Source organism: Balearica regulorum, chromosome 23 (genome assembly GCF_011004875.1).
Source record: "Balearica regulorum gibbericeps isolate bBalReg1 chromosome 23, bBalReg1.pri, whole genome shotgun sequence".
Classification (NCBI taxonomy): Eukaryota; Metazoa; Chordata; class Aves; order Gruiformes; family Gruidae; genus Balearica; species Balearica regulorum.
In genome coordinates this window covers 469527-492060 of record NC_046206.1, presented here as the reverse complement: position 1 = coordinate 492060, position 22534 = coordinate 469527, and the positions used below count along the sequence as shown (strand labels likewise).

Genomic DNA, 22534 nt, shown 5'->3' with positions numbered 1-22534 from the left:
TTCCTTCTTTCACTCAGTGTGTACTTCGTCTCTTTTAAGGAGGAGATGAGCAATCCAGTGTAAAGTTGATTATTGCCTCCTTTTCTTTCAGCTGTCCCCGAAGGAGAACGTGGCCCCGGGTGTGGTGGCAGCCATCACTTCAAGGGTAAATGACAAATTTGTTGGCATTGATAAGGACGGAGGGAAAATATGCAGGAGCTTGATGGCAAAGTACTCTCCGTGCTCCCGGGTTGGGGACGGTGCTTTGGAGCGAGGCAGCTCCTCGTGGTTCACAGGGGTGTGAGCACGTGCGTGTAGGAGGGAGCAGGGCAAATAGTTTGCAAATAGGGATGAGACGTGTTGAGAGAAACAAGCTGAGTTCACAGCGGAGTGAGAGGAGAAGAGGGACTTTGCTTCCCCCTCTGAGAGCATCTTGCTCTGTACGTGCCTTTCTGAGGCCGGTCCTCCCTGCGTGCGCTTTGTGCCGCACCAAGCACCGGCCCCGGCCGAGCCGTCTCGAGGGACGAGGAAAGGCTGGGGGAGAGCGGGGGGAAGCTGGGAGGGATCCCCAGCCTCTAAAGGTGTGGTGGGGGACGGTGTCAAGCGGAGAGCCACGCCAGCTGTTTTGGGAAGCCTGCACAAAGCTCGGGGGAGAGGCCGCTGGGCTGGGAGGGCTCCTGGTGGTTAAACAGCCCCTCGTCCTCTGTGCGGGAGAGGAATGATGCGAAAGGTGAGAACACAGCGGCAAATTGGGGAGGGGGAAAGGAATGAGGGGGATGCACAGAGCAACAGGAGGGAAAGTGCATCCTCGGAGCTGATGAATATTCTAGTGACTGTATGTTGAGGAATCAGAAATTTGAAAGTCTGATGGTTTATTATAATTACACATTCATTTGTGCTGTTTAGTGGAAGCCACATGTGCCTGTTGCCTGGGACTGTGACCTGTTATTAAAATCAGTTGTGCCTCCTTTTCCAGAGATCAAGATGAGCGGTGATGCGGCAGATTCCACAGATACTCGGCACGAACCCGACCAGGTGGAGCCAGGTAAGGAGGGTCTGGGACATGGGGGGCAGGCGAGGGAGCCCGAGGAGGGAGGGGAAAGAAAAGAAAAGGGGGACGTGGGTGCTGGAAGTTTCTGTCTGTGCTCTGCTTGACTCCTGTTGCTGCTACATTGCGTTCTTCCAGCCAGCCTGGGAGTTGATCAAGAATGCGCTCTGGGCTAGGATTGCATTCGTAGCTTGATCAGCATGCAAGATCCTTCTGTAACGGCAGTGAATCAGTGTGTTTCTCACTAATGTCCTCTGAGGGTTTAGCACGGAAATACCCTCACACCTGGCCAAAGGAACAATGCAACTGAAATAGTCTTGGTCCGCTCAGTTTAGCACAAACAGCCCTTCATTTCACGTAGGGTTCGTGTCAGGAACGTTTCCTTAGACAGAACTCCTGGGGACTAAGCCTTTTTTGGCCATGTATATGTAGCAAAATGGGAGCGACTTCAGAAATAACCAAATCCAGCTATGTAGTTCCAGCAAAAATTTATTGCTCTTCATCTTGATTGCTCTTGCATCTTCATCTTCATCCCATCTCCACTACTCCCACCTGACGGCTGCTCAGACTGTCACTACTCCGTGGCTAGAAGCCGCAGTTTTCCTTGAATATGGGAAGCTGAAGAACAGGGTTGCAGAACATCCTTTGAAGATGATAGCACTGGTGTTAGCACTGATTGCTGCCTGGTTACCCACCAACTCCTGCACTGCCACAAGGTGTGATAGACACCAGAAAAATCAGTTTGGAATTTTCTGGCATCGCTTCTGACTGCCACTGCCTGCAGTGGGCTTTGAATTCAAGACCTTGAGGCTGTAATTTCACAAAGGCTCGTGGTCAGATTCTTTTTTAGGCAAATAAACAGCAATAAGAAACATTTGTAGCACCCACTAGGTGTAACAAATTATGATTATTAGAAACCGTGAGGCTCACCTATAGACTTAGAAATAAACACCTTTTAAAACTCAAACTGATAGAGGCAGTGTGGAAGAATCGTTGTTCTTTGAGTAATGAAGAGCCCTAAACTTGGGGTGGGGGGGAGGTGTGACAGCAGATTAAAATTTTGCATGGACTGATTTTACTGTTTCACTTTTACTTTTGTCATTCGAGAGGACTTAGAAAAAAGCGAGGTCTTGGTAAAGCTGGAGCAGCCTATGCGTGTTTTAATAGGCCTAAAACTACCCCTTTATTTACACCGTATGTTGAAGACTAGAAATCCTCTGTGCTCTTAGCTGTTAAGCTGGGTTATTTGACATAATCTAATGTAGAGGTAAAATCTGGTTCTATTCACGTCCGTGAACTCTGATTGACTTTGGTCAGGTCAGCTTCTGCTCAGGGCTTTCAGATGAGCCCAAGTTGCTCTTTGAGATAAATGTTTCCAAGCCACCCAGCAACAAACTTGTCCCCAGCTTTCAAGCTCTTTCAAAAAACAAAAAAAAAAAACAAAAAAAAACCAAACAAAAAAACCCTGGTAGCTGTTACAGGGCCTTAAATTGGGAACCAGAGTCTCCAGAAATGTTTCCTGCATCTTGGCACACAGAGCTGATGGATAACAGAGCTGAATCAAGATTAGGGGCGGCTGTGTTATTAGGAGAGTCGGTACTTGGTTTTGGTATTGGCTGTCACTAAATGTCGCTCTGGCTGCCACTGTCGTAGTCAATAGTGTTAACCAGGCGAGAAGCTGGCACCACAGCTGATTGGGTAAAATATGGTTTTCAGCTTAAGCTTCCCAGGCAGCCATTAGCGTTAGCTGTAGCACCTCTTTCTAGTGGTAATTGAGAAAAGAAAGCAGAGAAGTGAAGCCAATTTGTTTTAAAACAACAAAAATGTTTGCAGCAGCATTAGCCCTGCTCTAGGAGCCTTCAAATCAAGCAGGGAAATAAGAACAAGTAAATCTCCTTCATTTGCAAGAGTGGCACTTCCCTGCGGACTGATACAAGGAACCTGTTTAAATTATTCTTTTTTTCTAATGCAACCTGTGACTGGTTGATCTGTTCAGGATCTTCAGAGATCACCATGTCAGACTTAGCTGTGATGAGCAACACTGCAGTGAGTCAGGAGCTTCTTGCGGGACTCCAGCAGACAGCCGGGACCCCTCCTGCGGGGTGACCGGTCCCTTGCAGGACTCTGGGAGAAGAGGGTGGCCAGAGCAGGACCGCACACCACTGCTCAGCACTGTATGCTGTGCTTCAGGCGGTGTAGCCTGGCATGTCAGCCCACTGGCAATCCTGACCAGGCAAGCCCACGGAGGGGGCTGCCTGGATGCTTTACCTAAAGCCTCTACACGTCTTTGTCGGTTTTGTTTGATTTTTTTTTCCCTTCTCTTTCCGACCATTCTGTTTATAAACAACAAAGCTCTTTGTACTGAACTTCCCTGGAAGTTTTTATTTTCCCTTATACACATTGCTAGAGGAATATTTACTGCAACACCTAATAGTTCGGTGTTTTGTTTACTAGCTTCATGTGGGGAAAATCTGTTTTCCAATGACTCATTAATAGAAGACCCATTTCCTAATGAATTGGACCAATCTACACAGCTCCCCAGGAATCTTGTTACCCCCTCCCCCCCCAAAGGAGAAGGCAGTTACCAACTAACAATATTATAGCTTAGAAAGGATGGAAATCCTTCTGGGTGCAGATTTACAAAGGCCTTTCATCACCAAAAGATGCAGCCTGGCTCCAAGATGAATTTAAAAAAGAAAAAAAAAAATACTGGAGGGAGTTGGGTGCCAAAATGTTTTTGTAAACCAAGCCCTTGATCTAAAACTGATGCCTAAAGATCTGATGGGATCATCATACTGCCTAAAGTGTCAGTAGCAGAAGCATAATCTCGTTCTTTCATATCTCCGCCAGTTCTGGGCTTAGAGGGGAAAAAAAGGGTAATTTGGGGTATTGTTTTACTTTGAACATGTTTAAAATAATTGTGGGACATTTTCTTTTTTGAGAAAATTGTCAGAATTGTTCATCTTTCATAGGACATTAGGAAAGCTAAGCTTTTTCATCCACAGCAATTTCATAGAAAATGCTTCCAAGCTTTTAGTAAGATGTTCTCCAAAAACCCATGTTTGTTTGATTTCACACATGCTCTCCCATGCCTACTGGCTGTAGTGAAATTTTGCCATTTTACAGGAATTCATGATTTAAAAAAAAACAAACAACCCAACAAAATTCTAAGGAGTATCGCCTACCCTACCCAGTCCTTTGAATCTTAAGCCCTCCTGTACTTTAACTTTGCCATCGTTATGACAGTAGGTGTGTGAGGGGGGAAGAGGGAACAGGCACGAGTTTGTCCCACGAGGGCAGTGCTTGGACTGCCTTCCCACGTCGCTCGGGAGCTGTGGAGGTCAGCCCTGGGCCGAGCACCGGGCCGTCTCTCAGGTCTGAGGGTCCTCTTTCCCCGTTCCTGTGCGATGCCAGCGAGGCTGAACACTTGGCGTGCGGCGGCTGTGGCTGAGCTCGTAGGCAGTCCCGCTGACTCCATGGGGGGTAATGACAAGCGTGAGTTTTATGCTTGGCTGTAAGCTCTTTTCATCTTTTTAAACTGATGAAAGCCATGCCAGCAAGTTCTGGGTTGATTTTTTTTATGGGAACTGTGGGGGCTTGGCACTGCAGAGTGTCGCCCCTGGTCTTCAAGCCGAGAGGCAGAGATCTCCCCCTTCTTGTGGTTTATCTAAGCCCTCCGTATCTGATGCAACGAAATGCTGAGGTGGGACTTGCCTCTGTCTGTCTGTTTGTTTGTGTCAGACACTTGTTCCCCGTTTATCTGCTTGATCAAAACAGGTTACACCAAGCAAAGCTACTTCCCTTTGATTTCATCTGTTGAGGCTATGGGGGGGAAGCCAAAGCTTTAACAAAAGGGCGATAGGGAAGCTCTTCAAACACAACCATTGGTAACTGAATAGCTCCAGGCACTCCGAACATCTTCCCTCCCCACCCTGTAACACGGGGAACTGGCCAGCCTGCCAGGAGCCCAGGGCGGGGTGCGCGATGGGCATCCCAGCACCCGGGGAGGGAGAGGAACTGGGGTGTGTGCGTGCGGGGGCAATATGGGACAGCCCTACAGCATTATCGCTGCCTCGGGAGCAGCTGCCATCGCTCCCTGGGACAGTGGTGGTTGGCTGACCTGGCAGCTCCGCACAGCTGTGTCGGGTCCGGGATCTGGAAGAGCAGCAGCACGGGGAGGGCACGTGGAGCCAGAAAGCTGGGCTCTTGGCCTGTTTCGGGCTCTGGTGGCAACGGTAGCAGGGTTATCTAACGCTCACCGCTTGGGTAACCTACCTGAGTGCATTAGGAAGCCATAAAGCACCCTCTCTGAGGGTAAGAGAGACCCTTTCCTTTAACCCCCCCCCCCCCAAGAAAATGAAAGTGGTAAGACACTACGACGCATCTGTTCCTACGGTTTTGCAAAGTGTCCCTTTTGAGGGGATGCTCCTGTGACTGTCGTTCTTCTCCCCCTGCATCCTCAACTTCAGCCAGCTGGCACCTGTGGAAGGATGTCAAAGGAGACACATTCCTCTGCTGCTGCCGTGAGACACCGAAGGTCCCCGGCAGTGGAGGAGAGAAAGCAAAGGCAGCTCTGAAATGGGACACCAAAACTTCCACCCAAGCAAAAACTCCTCCCAGTACCCCGGCTTCTATGTCAGTACAGCATTTTGCATTAAATCCACATCAGGGCAGATGGAAAAAGAGAGACCTTGTCTCAGTCTGCCCCTCTGCCACACGTTCCGCTCCCGGTACAAGCTTAATTACGCCTATCTCTGTTCCTCAGCTCTGAAGCAAGGGTCCCCATCTCTTCTCCCACCTTTTAGCCAGGGTGTAAGCTCTCTGATGCAGGTGCTGCTCTTCCCAGGGATGGGTACAGCTCTGGGCAGGATGGAGCCCTGATCTCCGCTGGGCTCTGGGAAGGCTGCTCTTTATTGTATTCCAGTCGCAGGTGTCAGGGCAGGGTCTCTTTTAAACTTGATGGCTCATGCTGGAATAGGGTGTGGAGGCTCCGACCTTTGTGTCAGCTTGTAACTCGGGCAAAAGGAGATGTGCTCAAGCAAGGGATGTCAGCCCGAGCAGCGCGATGGCTTGCGTTCGATGAGTCGGTGGGTGCTCAGGCTGTGCTGCTTGGTGCACGGGGGCACTCCCTGTTGCACTCAGCAGGCAAGACAAGGGCTGCACAGTCAGGGCTTTTTTCTTTTGCCTTTTGTTGTTACCTCTTCAGATCAGGCTGGAAACACACTGCCAGGCCAAAGTCTTTTGAGGAAACTTGGCCTTCCCCAGCCCCACGCTGAGCCTAGTCCTTGGCTATGCTTTTGCTCTCCAAGGCTAGCTCTCCCTGGTGAAACTTTCCTCAAAGCCTCCAGGATTTCTCTTGTGTCTTCCCCCTGCAGCCATGCACAGCCCCAGGACAAGTCCCGAATAAATGAAAGCAGCAGCAGTCAGGCTGGAAACAGCTGGTTGCTATGGCAATTGGGCCTGCTCAGGATTTGCATAAGGCTGATGATTTTCATAGCACAGCCACATTTAAGGCAAGCAGGAGAAATTTCCATATTCCCAGCTCCGAGTCAGTTGGGGCGTGGGGGAGGCCAGGAGGGGGATATTTGAAATTCAAATGAAGGTGATTAGGGTTTGAGGTTGGGTTATTTTATTTTTTTTCTTAAACATCCCATTATGGAAGAGGATAAAAAAGGATGGGGAGGGGAAAGGGGAACAAAAGGCTGGTTTGACTTGAATTAGAGGGGCAAAGGAAGAGCTGGTCTGATCTGCCTCTTGCCTCTGGTCTAAGAGAAGAGACTTGCCCTCTCCCAGCACCTGCAGGTGAAATGTTTTCCGTGGGAACAACTGCTGCCCTCGGGTTTCCTTCTGGAAACTGCCCGAGTCTCCCACACTCGCTGTCCTGCTTTCTCCCTCCTCTCCCTGCCCCACACGAAAGGCATATTGCGCTCAGAGCTGTGCTCTAGCTGGGACTAGAAGATGGGATTTCCTTGAAGCATTGCTGACAAAGAAAAGGTGTTTTCATAATCCAGGAGTTTCCACCCAAATGAAACCCTTGAGTTTTCAGTGAAAGCTTCCCCTGGAGTCTGTAGCCATCTGACTGAGTCAGCACAGATTCACTTTTCTTGCTAACCAGCCTTAATTTTCCCATGGAGATGCTCCAGTTTGGTCTGTGTGTGTCTTTAGAGCAAACAGTTAACATGAATACTGCAGCCCCATCTGGCTGCCTCAAAAACTCCCCATCCTGTTCACACTTTCCCCTGCTCCCTTTAAAAAGCACTTCTTAAGGTAAGCCTTGGGAACAGCAAGCATCGCAGCAGGGCACATAAGATCCAGGGAGCTGACTGCTGCCTGCTCAGCTTGAGCTTGGGCTCCCCTCCAGTTTCCTGCTGCCCAGTGCCACTGGACACAGCTGATGGGAATCAGGGGTAGCCATTAAAATGGAGGGAAGGTGATTTAAGTGAGCTCCTACCACCCAGGGCTTTTCCTGCTTGTTCTGGAGAAGTCGCTGGTCTGACTGCTGGGAACAGTAGTGTGGGGCTATGACTTGGTATTTGCTTGAGTTTCCAAAGTGAATTGAAATCCTGAGGAGTGTCTTTCCTGCTGAATATCTTTTTTTGCCTAACAGAACCCCATCATTCTCAGTGCAGGTGAGCATTTTGCTTAATTTACAGCACGTGGGTCAAGCATCATTTATAGTCATAATAATTGTTGCCATTCTTTTCTTTACCTGCGCTTGGGTAGTCTTTTAACTTCACATGTTGTTTGAGGTGAGAGATTTGATTCTTGTCTCAGTTAATGTGAGCAAGCTAATGTGTCAGGTTCTAGAAAATGTGCATTGAAAGGCACTCTATGTACCTGCTTTGTCAATCTCTAATAGCATTGTGCTTTATCAGCTGGAGTGCCAAAATCTTCAGGATAGGTGAGATTAATCTTAATTTTAGATGTTCAGTACTGTGAGGCTGAAGTCTGACCTACTCACCGTGGGCTCCTTGTACAGTCAATGATGAAAATAGGTATCTCCAGAAGGTGATTCATCTCTCTGCCATCTATCTCAGGGGTGAGATGAATTGCCCTCTGGAAGGGCCCGCTTCCTCTCCGTGGCTGTAAAGGGAGCCTAGAGCAATTGGCTCAGAATTAGACACCTAAAAGTTAGACATCTAAGCCCAGGCAGCTGAATCCCCTGCCTGGTGTCTGCCTGGCACTGTTCCTCCATCGCTGTTCAGCTGTTCTGAATTTCCCTCCCAAATGCACGTGGCAGAAAACTGATTCCCTGTGGGAATTCCCCAACACCTGTTAAAGATTGAAATCACCTTCTAATTCCATGTCCCTTCCGTGCAGCTGAGATCAAACTGTGAGGTGAATTAAGCGTGGAGTTGGGTGGGAAGGGGGGGATAAGGCTAGCCTTCTGGTTGCAGCCCTGTTTTTGTCGTTGGGCGAAAAGCCACGGGCGGCTGTCACTGCCCGTAGGTGACATCTGCATGTTGCTGCATGCGTTTGCCTCGCGAAGATGAAGGCACACTGCAATCTTGATTTTACTTTCCTCCCATTACGGCACTTTTATCCTCAAGTGCTGGACTGGCTCGGCGGCCTCCAGTGGGAACCGTGTCGGTTCTGATAGAGTGCTTGTCTTTGGTTTTCAGAGCAAACGGTGCGTTCCAGGCGGGGGGGAACAGCAGCGGGTAGGGGGGGGAAGCCTTCCGGAACTGTTCTACTGCTCCCATCCCCAGAGAAACCTCCCCAGGCAAACTCGCACCAGATCTGATGCCAGGGCTATGCAAAACAGCTGCCAGGTGAACCAAGGAGAGCAGCACAGTCCCTGTCTGCCGTGCTGCGGGGAGTCAGCTGAGCTTATCGCTGCCTTTTTCCTCCTGTCCAGAACACCCATAGAGAGGGGAATGAAGGCTTGTTTGATGGGGAAGCTCCCGGAAACTGTGCTGCAAGGGGCTCAAAGCAATCTTTCTTCATTTAAATGCCAGGGCTTCCCCAGTTTGATGCAATTCAGGAGCAGAGGACTGCGTCTAGCAGACGCTGGAGACGTTGGATCCCATCGTGTCTCACTGGTGTAGCAAGGGCAAGTTTTTGGCTGGTGTGAAGCTCCATTAAAATTAGTGGAGTTCTGTCAGTTTACAGCAGCTGAGAATCTGCTGCCACTTACACTTTTCTTTCTTTTTATCTCCTGGAGCTAGGAAAGATTAAATCTTAAGTGCAGATCCTCATTGTTTGAACAGCTCGTTCCTTTAAGGAGAGAAATGACTACTTCAGCGTGAGTCCTGATGTTGATAGAAACTGGGAGGAAACTGAGTCTATTTTTAAAATATTTGTAGGAAAGGTACTGATTTAACTGCAAGAGGAGAGTTGTTATCCCTATCACACCCAAGCCTTGGCTTGCAGCTAGAATCATGTTAATTTTACTCAAACACAAGCTTTTACTGAAATAGAAAGAGATGAGATGTGTTTGCAAATAAATCTGTGTACAAACACTCGCTGGTCCTGCTGAAAAGTTGAAGGGGTTTATGTATCCAGCTCCCATTTACATAACCACTGGGAGCAGAAATCACCTCACCCAGTTTTAAATATCTCACCATTGGAAATCTAAGTCTGAACTAGTTGCCCCTGGGTCCCTTTGTAGTCAATAAAGAGAAATAGTCATCTCCAGAGGGCCGCTCATCTCATCTTAAGATAGGCGTCTAAGATAGGTCAGATGAATGGCCTCTGGAGGTGCCTATTTCTCCTCACTGTCTACCAAGACAGCCTGGGGCATTTATCTCAGACTTAGACGCCCAAGCTACAACTGAGTTAATGTCAATCTCCATGCATATTTGCAGCATGCTCCACTGTCACAAAATACCTAGCTGAGGTGCTCCTAAACACCCCCGTTGATCTGCAGCGGGACATGCAAGAGAATAGAGGGTAGGACTCGGAGGAAGCTGTGCCTGGCCTTGCAGGAGAGGAAGGGAAAAAGAAAGGTAGAAGCCTGCCAGCTGCACGTGCTTGTGCAGGGAGGAAAAAGTGAGAGATGGGAAGCTTGGAAGCGGAGGAAAGAATGTACTGGAGAACTTGGGGATGGTGGTAGCGATGTGGCGAGAAGTTCCGTTCCAGGTGCGCATCTCAAGTTCCAAGTTTTGGGGTGTATGATAGTGACTCAGAGTCATCATCACTGGGACCTAGGGATTTCCCTCAAGGTCTTTGAATCTTGCCTCATCAACACGCTGCATTTGAACGTGAGTGAAACTTGTATCCAAGAAATCAGAAGATTACCTTTTCCTTCCTGTTCTATTTTAGCAACTGGCATCTTTATTTCCTCCTTCTCTCCTCCTTGCCTTTCTTCCCTTTAGCTACTGCCTTTAGATTGCATCAACCCCCCATGGGTTTCAAAGGTAGAAACTGCAGGCCTTGAAGATCCTCGCACAGTCCTGCTCAGGTGTGTGGATACTGATTGCAATCATCTATTAACACTATCAGCATTCCCATCGTTATATGCGCAGTTGTTAGCTCTTGGGGCGTAGAGCTGGAACGCAATGAATGAACAAATTCCTTGGGCGGGAGCAGCTGGAAAGAGGTGGTCAGGGAGCAGATAGTTACAGCGAGAGGCACGGGAGCACGGAAGCGCGTGGCAACTTGGAGGTTGTAGCAGAACAGGGAATCACATGGAAGAAGATAAAGACCTGAGATTAGGAAGAGAAAAAGCTTTGAGGAGCAGGTTGGGAGGAAGACAGGAAGCGAGGGCAGGTACTAGCACAGCAGAAATGCAGGCAGGCTGGGAGAGAAGGTGCAGAGCTGGATCTGGGTTGAGTTGCAGATGGTGAGAAGATAGAGGAAATTTCAAAGCAGGGAGCAACATCTTATTCTCCTGTGAAACAGTGCTCTGGTATTGTTTGATAACGGAGACCTACAGCTCAGCTTAACACGAGCAACAAAGGCAACTCAGTTTGCACAGTCAATGCCATTAACGTGTTGCAGATTAGATCTCCAGAGCAGTTTCTAGATAACGGAGAATAGGGTACCATGAAATTGTTATCATTGACTCTAAAATATTTTGCCATCTATGAATAATTGTGCCAAGCATGCTCCCCCGAGGATCTCAAAGAACCGTGCTGATTCACCTGGGAATATTATGTGTATGGTGCAAGCTGAAAAACTGCGTGCTAGAGTAGGGTAGAGGCTCTTTCAGTTGAAGCAAGCAAGTCAGTAGGTGAGTTGGACTTGCGCTCCTGCACGCACAGCCTCTCTTAACAGCTTTCCAACTTTTCGTAAGAGAGACATGAACTACTGTAAAACATGATGTGTTGAAGCTTGATCCAATCACCGGGCATGGGCTATGCTTTATGGAGAACATTATACTGGACAAAACAGGAGGCGGCGGCCCTGGGGGTTGTGCTGGTGGGATGCGAACATTTTAAGACTATTTATCACAAACTCAGTTGGACTGGAAGAGAATGACTTAGAGAATGGTTTGCAAAGGGAAGAGGTTTCTTGGGGTTGCCTTTGCAAATAAAGAAGCTTCGTGGAATCCCTTAAAGCATTCATATCTTTGGAGCATACAACCTTACCTCTGTGATGTTCTTGATGAATTTGGCAGGTGTGATGGGGGGGGGGGGGGGATGTTTATCATCAAAGGGGAATGAGTGAGGGCCTGTGCAGTACCTTCAGGCTGAAACCTGTCTGATTTTTCCCCCATGCCTGCCAATCTCTTTTGGAATCAAGGAGGCGCCTCTTGAGCACAACCCCACGGCACCCTCTGTTCCTTCAGATATCCCGTAATTACTCAGTGCCACACGGGTTCCTGAAGATCCCTGGTTAACAGCCATGGCTACCTGTTTGCTAGCCTCTCCCCCAGTTAGTTCTAGCTTTATCCTTGGTCCTGGATTTCCCTGGAGATTTGTAACATCCTTCAGCTCACCTCTGCTGGAATCTCCCTTGCAGTCAGTGAGCTTTCCCCCACCCTTGCTGCTTAGCCAGGTATCTTCCGGGCAGAAGCACCTCTGTTATACTTCAGCAAAGGCTGATACCACCAAACGCTGGAAAAGTTGCCTTCATACCTCCATTGCTGCATTCGCATTGACTCCACCTTCCTTCTCCTCTCCTTGCTCTTACAGTAAACTGAGCTGGGCTAGCAGTGTGTCTTTGGTTATGTGTGTTCTAAGTTATGGAAAGTTTACGTCAATGCTGTCATTAATACTGAGATATTTTTCTGTTTGTTTCATTGTAGGAAATGAACAGAATGGGCTGGACTTTAACAGGCAGGTAAGATGCTCCCTGGGTTACCAGGTATTCTGCTTTCTTGAATTACTGTTTTTTAATTGCTCAATTTGCCGAGTCCCAGGCAGCTACTGCTAAGAGATAAAAACTGTTAGGTCAGAAGCTACCATTAAACAGACCACATAAGTTCTTCCCAATTCCCCTTGTGGGATAGAATGACAGATTAAACTTCTGGTTTCCAGGCCTTCTTATTTCATAGAAGTTCAGTTAATTATAGAGTTTCTTTAAATCACCATTCGCTTGAGGCTTTTTCTGGCTTTTTAATTTTTTCCATTGTCATTTAGAAACAAAAGGGACCTCAGTTACACTGGCAAATGTGCAAATCCTGCCTCAAAGCCCCGTGCATTTCTACTGCTTGTGACACTGGCGCTGAAAGCACTGTGGTATGCAAGTTTGAAAGCACAGGGCTGACTCACAGGAGTATCAGCAAGGACTGAAGATGAGGTGGTTTGAGGTCTTAGAGTGCATAGGTCAAGACCAGGCCTGCCTACAACGGCAGATTCCTCTTTGCAAGGCAGTGGGGAAAGGGACAGCAGATAAAAGCAAGCACTTCTTGCAGGGCAAGCAAGCCCTAATTGCAAATGAATGTGTGAGGGACCGTTGTCTTTGCTGTGTTTGCTGTTATCCTCCTGCTTCATACAGCTAAAAGCAATCCCGGTCTTACTGAGTGCCTGGAAATTTTCATACGCGGCTCTAAGTAATCTCCAAGTCTCACATCAGAATTGCAAGGGGAGGAAGGCGACAGCCCTCCGGAGCGTATAGATCTCGATTCTGTGCAGACACATGAGAAAATGCTCTTTGAGTCCAGAGCTGAGGACTCCTGTGGCTGGAGCTGGACTCAGACCTCATAAAGAAAAAGAGGAGGTCTGGAGAGCTAACCCGCTGATCTGCTGCAGGGCTCCAGGGCTCGGCCAGGGAGCTGGAGCAAGGAAAACACAAGGGGCTGTAATTCCATGGGCAGTCACTAGCACTTGAAGCAGATGTTGGCACTCTTAACGGTACAGCAATCTACCTACTTCCAACCGTGCGTTCCCGGAGTTCAAGGGTTGCGATCCTTTGCAAAGGCTTCCTGCTAGCAGCAGGTGGGCAGCCGAAGCTTCTCCCCGTGACTTTTCTGTCCTTCGAGTTTGCCTTGGTGGCTGTCGTCTGACAGATGTCAGCAAGCTGCTGTTTGTTTGTTTGGTTTGGCTGCTCTGATTTTTGGGTGGGTCGTAACTTCCTATCAAAGATGTCTTAACACGTTCAGCCATCTTCCAGGTTTTTTGGAATACCCAGCTGAAAACAAAAAGTCTTGTGTCTCCAGCTCTGTGGATTGCAGAGCCCAAAGCACAGGCTTTCTACATGCCAAGAGAAGACTCCAATCTGCTTATAACTAGCGATAAAAGAAAATTCCCTCAAGATAGAAATAAGCTATGAAAGTACAGGATTGTTACATGTTGCAAACTTTTCCTATGGCAACACCACGGAGATGTTAGAACTGGAAGCTGGGCTGAGGTTAATCAAGGAAATGTTATTGACTGGGTGAGGCAGTGCTGATTTGACCCATTATCTTTAAGGTCCTAGTCGTCTGCACGCCACTGAACGAGTGGATGCTGGTAAAGTTCTAGGGGCAGACAGCCTCCTAGTCAGCAGGATTCTTGACAGAAACATCCCCCTTCCAAAAAGAGGCTGTGGTTTTATGACGGTCTCTTGTAGCATTCACTTCCCACTTTTGTTTTTCTTCTTCCACCAAAGGGGTACCCTGAAATCCCTTCCATTTGTGCCACACATCTGTTTGTGTAACTGAGTAGCAAACCTGACTGGGGACTTATCAAGGTTTATAAAAAAAAGCCTGTGAACAAGCTCTTTTTTAATGGTGGTGTTTTGTTTTGTTTTGTTTTTCAATCTGGTGTGATTTCCCAGAACATAGGTACTGTTGGCAGAAGGGGTTTCGCAGTGATGTCAGGGATGGGGTTGTAACAGTCCATGTGAGTGGACACAGGAGTGTGCAAACGGCTCTTTGTCTCCCTCTCTTGGCCCTCTCAAGGCCATGCGTAGACTTGAGCCATTGTTGTTATTTTAATGAGAATGAGCCCAAATGCACACAGATTATACACTCACGTTTCAGGTTGACCTCAGCTATTGGTGAATTCGTCTTCAATACAGCAAATAGATTTCAAATGATGAGAAAAAGGAAGAAATGAGATATGGAAATATCAAAGTGTTTTCATGTAAAATCAGATGCTGAGCTCTTTCATTAGAAGTGGAGGTTGGTGGGTTTTTTAATTTTGGTTTGGGGTTTGAGGTTGGTTTTGGGTGGCGGGGTTTTTTTTTTCTTTTTTTTTTTTTTCCTGTTACCTTGCAATTCCAGTTTTCAAACTGAAGCCAGAGAAGTATGGTTTGAAACCCAACTCCAAACTGAATGCAAGAGCTGCTGAGCTCTCTTTGACTTTATTTGGAGTGCTGGGCGCTAATCACTTTGAAGATCATAAATCTCACATCATTTAAGCCTCTCCCCCAGTCTTTGTAGATGGCCTACATTTCAGGTCTGTTTCCCTCCCATGTTATGCTCCAGGCAGGAAAAGAAGGGTGGAGTGACCTGGTTAGACCCCTTACTTGCCTACCAGTTCCCTGCTGTGGCTGCTCTCACCCTGAAATGGGGAGGAGGGAAACTCTTGTGGAGTTTGAGGTTTTCTCGCAGTTTGTGGGTCAGCCCTGTGCTTTATGAGAAAGCTGCCTTCTGATCCCTCAACCTATTTGGCAAACATTTCTGCCCCCCTCCCCTCTTCAAGCTCTCCTCCCACCTGGATGCAACAGTAATTTGTATGTGAATGAGAGGGAAAAGGGTGTGTATGGAAAAAGAAGCATCTTCTGCCTTGCCTATCTGGTTTGGCTTTTTATTTGGTGAGTCTAATGCTGGTTGTTTCCTGTTTATATCAAGGGAAATGCAAAGAGACGGTAATAAACTTTCACCTTCAGTGCTGGCAGCCTGGATAGGGATATCTGCTTCTTGATGGTTTGGGATCATGTCTAGAGCGTGTCAGGCACAGAACTCAGTAACTCGGCAAACGTGGCTTCAGAGTCTTGCCACGAAGGGGCATTGAGTGGCACCGGGAAAAGTCTGACTGAAGGTGTTGAAATCAGAAATTTTCCTCCCCACAACGTGGTGATCCTCACCGGGTGATGCTGCTGCAGTCTTACCAGGTCTTGTTTGGTTTATTTCCCTGTTGGTATACACGGCGTTCAGCCTTTAAGGAAACACTGCATTGTCTGTTTTTGCAGATGGCTCTGAAGAGCTGTTCTAGAGAGCCAGGTAATTCACCCTGTGCCCGGAGTTAATCCCTGAGACAGTATTTCCTTCTGGGATACACGCACGGAGACAGGGGTGATGGTTTTGGGAGACAACAGGGCTTCTGTGCATGGTGTGAGTGTTGTAGCCCAGCACGTAGTGCTGTGCATTGCTCCACAGCTGGAGGAAAATACACAGATGCCGAATCACTGATTTCTTTTCCATCAGGAAAGCGATGGGTAGGACCACGTCATCTGTCGGTCCTTGCAGTGACGCAGTTTCTGAGTGCCAGGGAGGAATGAAGGCTTGGATTTCCTCTCCTTGCAGAAGAGGGAATGAGAGGTCCTCTCCAAGCCCCTTCATGCTTCAAGCACTGAGCTGCACTCCAGTGCTGGGAGAGGATATGTTTCTTTTGAAATAAAGCTGAAAGGTTATGTGTTACCAGTGCAGGAAAGGCTTAGCAGGATCTGCATGTGCTCTGTATCCAAATGTGTCACGCAGTTTCATTCCAGCAAAAGGCTAACCCTTGCAGACAGGCTGTCATTTGTTTAATGGTAATGATAGGTTTGATATTTGTATCAATGTAAAGGTGATCCTGCCGTGAGACTTTACAATATTTAAGATAGACAAGCAGGCACTAGCACGCTTGAGCAGCCCAGGGCTTAGCATAGCTTGAATTTTCCTGTTGGTTCTTCACTCTTATTACTTCATTTTCTTTGGTTTACAACAATCAGGGGATGTAATAAGGATCTATATCTCTTTCCAGAGACAGGCTTCCTAGAAATAGGACCTTGGGATGGATTTACCTGGGAAGAGGAGGTAGCTTGGAGATGTATTGCTGGGGCAGGAGAGATCTTCAGAACACAAAGGGAAGCATCCAGAACAAAATAAGGAAATAAGATATGCAACTGAAGTGGCCTCATATTTCATATGCATGATAGCTCAGTGCTTACATTTGTACATCCGGTCATGCACATTGCATTTCAACTGTTGCACACGACTGTAAGGGACACGCTTCCAAATCCCTCTCTTCCAGCGGTCAGTCAGCATTAAATAATTGAGCTGGTTAAGATTCCCAGTCAGTAAGACCTGAGTAGACTGGCTTTGGCCAATGGAGTTTGTCTGCTCATATATCACAAAAGAGCAGTGAGGAACTGAGTTCTTTGAAAAACTCCTCCCTTCTAAAACCAACTGGAGGATCCTGTGTGTTACTGCCCTGCTCTCTGCAAGAGGTGCCAAAGGGGTTCCCCTCCCTCAGGACCTCCTTATCTAACTCATCTCCCTGCCCTGTTCATGTCTGACAGAGTCATTGTCCGTGGGAACTTTAATTTTTGAGGTTTATGTGGGGCTTTCAACAGTTGTTTTGAGGTAATAGAGTGAGTTGTCTCAGGTCTTCACAGCTGATGTCCTGTAGACACATGATATGAGAAATTAAAGTGGGCAAACAGCATTCGAGATCTAAGATCTGGTGGCTCTTTTTCAGTGCCATTAATAACACTCTGACCTTGTTTGGTACTTTCCACCCACACGTCTGAAGGTACTTTGCTAATGAATTTAGCATCCTGGTGCCTCCGGAAGGTAGGGAGGTGTTTAACCCTGTCTTACAGATGAGGCAGACGCACACTGACTACCTGGCTTTTCCCAAAGATGCTGAGCACCGTGATTGCAGTTGAAATCAGTGGATGCTTTATAGGACAGTTGCCTGTGGACATTGAGGCATATTGTAATCCAGGGACCTGCTCCCTGGCAGAGCTGGGATACGGACTCTGATTCATAGTCTTGTGCTCAACCACAGACAAGTTCTTCCTCCCCTCCATCCTTTTGAAGGTGGAAAGAAGGGCCTAACTTGCTAGGTAGTTTGTTATTAATATCTGGGATGCAAAACTCCCTGCAGATTTAATTTTGCTCAATCAGGGCTTCCCTCCCCCCAGGGATCTCTCTCATAGGTTTTTCATTCCACTTTGTGTTCCCACCTCCCCCTAATCTCATGTGTTGCCTATATGTCATTTCTGTTCCTGCTTGGCTTTTCCCTGTGGGTAGTTCAGGTTTCAGTCTGCCCTCCAGATTTCCATCCCAGTCCTGTTTTGCCCTCCTCTCAAGGGGAGGTTCACATCCTGCTTCCTTCTCCCCTCTGGGGATCAATTCAGATTTTACTCTCTCTTCTTCTCTGCATTGCCCCAGGGCATCAGCCTCAGTCTTGCATCTGCTTTTCATCTCTTGAGCCTTCGCTAACTGGAAATCAGCCCGGCTGTCCGTATATGCCTTGACTGACACTGGATCTAAGCTGAACACTACCTTGGCCTTTCCCTTTTGAAGTTTCCTTGCTCTCTCCTAGGGACAGACTGATTGCATAAATTTGTATGTGTGCTGCTGCTTCATTGAAATGCAGCCCTTTGGGAAAGCATCAGAGAAAGCCCTGGCTTGAGGGAAAGTCCTCTGTTTCTATATATGGCTCTGTTTTGCTTAGGACAGATATGTAGAGGAACCCCTTCTTCAAGCTCGTTTTGTTCTGGCGCCTTGCAGAGGACCTCAGATGAGATTGCTGGGAATGTACTGCAAAACAGGCCAGTGAGTCTCTGGGGAAACTTATGAGAGAAAGGGGGATGGAAGAAGGAGGAAGGATTTGGCCTTTTTAAACTTTTTCTCAGGTGGTGGACTGAAGCCACTGAATTATTTTATGGTGGCCAATAACAGTTGACAACAACCCAGCATCACTTCAGAGTTGGCTGGATTGTGTATCTTCCTTAAGATACAGCTGCAGTTCGTTCACCAACTCCTGCTCCAGGCTTCTAAAGAGCAACCTACATTTATAAGGTATTTTCTATGCTTCTTGCGTTGGTCCACTGGCGATGTATCTTGTACAGCTGTTTCAAAGCTGTCTTAGAGATGAGGGAGAGACAGATAGGTCTTCTCTTCATGTAAATTCCCTGCACCAACTGGGCTCCTATCGTCCTTTGGGAGATATTTTCTAGGCTCGCAAGGGACAAGCCCTAGTTTCATGGACCGGTCTAAAGGGACATACCAATTGTTTCCACAATAGAAACTAAGCTCAAGGCATGGTTGTCACTGTCAAACCACTATTTAGGTTGGCCAGCACCTTTTTAAGCAGTGAATTGCACGAACTACTGTGCATGGATATGACTCTTCTGCCTACTAGAGAATGGCTCATCGGTAATAAGGAGAGGACTCCAAATTCTTGAAGGCCTTTCATCTGGTGAGCTCCAAGAATTCAATCAAGAGCCTGCACCACCCAGCAAGGGTGGGGCCCTACACCCATTTTGCAGAAGGGCAAGTCATAGCATAAAAAAGGTGAAGGTGATGGGGTTTCAAGCAAGGCCTCTAATTTTGGAAGCCTGACATCAGAGTGCACTTTCTCTCTTCCCAGAGGCGCTGATCTGCTAGCACTCCGTGTGAAATCAGTGGGCTGAACCGGGGCTGCTCAGCCCCTTAGGAGTCAGACGTCGGGTTTATGCTAGCAAGAAACCCTCTTGGCCTGCTTCCTCAACACAGAGAAGCTGCCCAGAGCCACCACGTTGGGAACAGAGAACTGGCTCTGAGCTCCCTCTTCCCTCAATCACTAGACTTCATTCCCTCCACCCAAAATGGAAAACTATGTGATACTCTCCAGCAAAGTTGATCTTTCTCACTCTCCCTTTCTTTTTTAATTATATTACTTGGGCCTATTTAATGCAATCCCTCTAGCTGCTCTTCTTGTGTCCCAGTTCCCTGGGGCGCAGCAACTGGTGCCAAAACTACTGTGAACCAATCGGAGAAACCTGCGGAACTGGGATGGAGCCAGCTCCAGTCACGGGAGCCATCTGATTCCAAGTTAATTCCTTTCAAATGCGGGATGTGGTGGAAAGTGCCTTGCTACCGAGGGCTACCTGCGCCACGACTCGCTAGGTGGACGCTGCTCTGCCCTCCTCGTGGATGACTGATCCGGGGACATCGGTTCTGTACAGCAGGGAGGCAGTGCCAGGTATTTAGACGGTTTGTGACTGACCGGCAGCCAGAGGGCACAGAGAATACAGAACTGTCGCAGTCTGCTCCCCCTGGACAAGAGATCCGTGGAAAGGGGAAATTCTTCATGCAGGGAATTTGGAGAACAGCTAAGGGTCTGTTTCTGGCCCCAGAAAAGCCCAATAAGGCAACTTTGCTGCTGCCTTCAACAGGAACATGATTAGGCTCCAGGGGACCTGTGTGAGCATGCAAGAGGGCATGGGAGAAGCCATGAAGCCTGGTGCGTGTGAAATCGGATTGATAAAGAAAGGGGCAGGGATGCAGCCCAGGGTGGGAGCAAAGAAGATAAGCGCAAAGGTGTAGGCAGAGGTGGAGTTCTGGAGAGCTTTGGAAGTTGGGCAAGTGAAATTGAGAGAGATGCAGGGAGCAGTGCTGCAACGTATGAGGAGGTTGGGACAGAAGAGCAGGACCTCTGGGCTGAGGGTGGCTAGGGAGGAATGGGCAGGGAGAATCCTGGAATGGAGACATGAGAGAAATCACAGCCTTAATGGCAGTAAAATTATTTTCCATGCTTTGTTTGGAGGTTCTCACCATTCTGACCAAGAAAATGGCATCTTCCCCTCCTCTTTTTTTAAATACCTCCAATTTGGCATGTCCGCAGGCCTTGGCAGAGCAGGTACCACGTCCCTGAGTACCAGCAGTAAGAGCGAAGATGCTGTAAGTTGTTGCTTTTCAGCATCTTTTTACCAGTTCTGTGCTCCCTGAACACAGATCACCATATGAAAGAACTAGCTAGCTTCTGTGCTCCTGAGGCTCTGGCAGTCTCTGATGCGGAGAGCTGCCCTCCGTGAGGACGCGCCTACCTGAGCAGGTGCTGATATGAGTGTGGCCATTCAGGGCAGGTGCTCTTCCCACCTCTGGTTTTGGTTCTGCACTCCCTTGCCCAGTGCCTGCTTTTGAAGCCTGCTGTGCTACACGTGATCATTTCAAGGTTTATCCTTCAGCACAGAGGGATGACTTCTTTCTTTTTCCTGTTCTCTGTTTAAAAGCAAAAACATTAGGGAAATGCTATATCAGAAAGCCCGTGAATGTGAAGCTGAGTGTAGTTCTGTTTGTTTTCTTCTGTGAAGTAGGTAGTTCGGTTACTCCTAAAGTTTTGATTTCTCACCCACGCTTACTACAGCTAAGGCACAACTATTAACATCCCGAGCTGAAGCTCAGAGGATAAAGCATATCTGATCAGCCCTCAATTAATAAACTCAAAGGCCTCATAGAGCTGTTGTGCAGGTGTGTTGAGGTTAGGGATTACATTTTAATTTTTCAGTGTGCTGTCATTAGTGAGTTTTAGGATACAGTCTGTTAGGCATTCAGCATGGGATTAACTGCCCTTTTGTCATGCTGACAGCTTTTGAAAAATCCCACCCCTTGGTGTGAAAGGATATTAAATGTTACAGGGTGAATATCGTTGCATTGACAGAAGGGTTTTCTGCTTTCTTCCTGGGTGTCTGTTAAGCTTTGCCGTACGTGCAGGATAGTACATGTGGAAATAGTAATTGCAAGCCCATTATTATTATTGCTATAATTTATTATTAGTGTGTTTTTTATTTTATGGTGCCCACGTGTGCAGGTAATTCACAGAGAAGTACACTTATGCCACTGGAAGGTGGGGAGGCTTAGTTAGCTGCAATAGCCTCGGATCTAGTTTTGATACCTGTTTCTATCATAAAACTTCCTCCCTTGAGATCAGGAGAATCGCTTTGGGGCAGCTTCAGACAGCCCTGTTGTATTGAATAGCGCTTTGGGAGTGACTCAGCCCTGGAAGAACCGTGCCGTCTGTTTTCCGTGAGGGGCGACGGGTTCAGAGCCCCTGTGCGCACCTGACCCTCTTCTAGCCGGTGAAATAGCCATACCGTTCTGTAACGGAGGGAGTGGGGGTATGAGTAAGTCAAACTCTTCATCAGTTGTGAGTTGCTGACTATGAGATAAGCCAGATACGAAGGCAGATAAATATCTGTTTCAAAGAGGTTACTGTCTAAATAGAAACTACACAACAAATATGATTGTCTTCTATCTTACAGTAAGGACCGCAGGTCCTGCCTAATAACTGGTACTGGAAAAGGCTGACACGGCTTTAACGGCCTCACTCTGGCAGGGTACGGGGGTCTCTTATCTAGATTTGGGGAGAGCATCTGAAGCTCTGGGTGCTGACTCAGTCAGTGGGTCCCATCTTTGTGAAGAGGATGATGGAGCAGTGCTTACATTACATCAGAAGCACTCATCAAAAGGAGGTGTCTTGGGGCTGCATTCAGGCTGGCTGCTTTGGTGTCTAATAGATGAGGAAGACCAGATTACCAGTGAGCAGTGACCCTAAGCTGGGCTTACACGAGGAGGGCTGCAGCCAGAGTCCTGCCCAACAGATGGGATCCGGCCGTCAGTCCATTGAATCAGATGTGGGTCGGTCTGTCTGTCGGAAAGGCATGGCCTTCCACGCGGTGAAATCAGAGCTGCTAAGGTGTATCTTTCCAAGTTCCTCATGTAAGGCTGTCTTCTTACATCTTCGCAATCCGTCTGCAGGATGTTTTCATGAGCCGAATGTTTGCCAAAAGTTCACAGATCAGTTACAAAACAGATTTACTTTTTTTTTTTTTTCCTCCCCTTCTTCCTACTGGTAAGGAAGAGTTTGTGCAGTAATTGCAGGCAGGTTGGGAGATGTTTTCTTCATAATTCTCCTTCTTATGAAATGTTTATGAAACACCTTCCACAAATCAGTTACGCAAGCAAGCTGAAGAGCTTTGATCATTTTCCATCGCCCTCAATATGTTTCTTAGTTTGTTTTGCTTTTTGTTTTTGTTTTTAGGCCAGAGATAGGTAAGAAACAATCCATCCTTGGCCAGGCCCAGCAGATGTGCTAGCCAACTAAGGAAAGGACTCTCTTTCCACCCAGTCACCCTTCCTGTGTTTTTCACTCTGATTGCTTGGGGGCAGCTGACCCTATTTTAAGGCTGTGAAAACATCCACTTGAGATTTGCAAGCGTGAT

General features: G+C 47.7%; 1 protein-coding gene across 1 annotated transcript in view; it reads left to right on the top strand.

Annotated features, from left to right (window-relative positions):
* The window catches only part of POU2F3 (POU class 2 homeobox 3), a 43149-nt gene that overhangs the window by 4570 nt on the left and 16045 nt on the right, over nucleotides 1-22534 (top strand). The window contains exons 2-4 of the mRNA XM_075774487.1: nucleotides 92-145; nucleotides 956-1024; nucleotides 12219-12253. Coding sequence (XP_075630602.1) covers nucleotides 92-145; nucleotides 956-1024; nucleotides 12219-12253 — 158 coding nt within the window. The remainder of the gene's footprint in view (nucleotides 1-91; nucleotides 146-955; nucleotides 1025-12218; nucleotides 12254-22534) is intronic.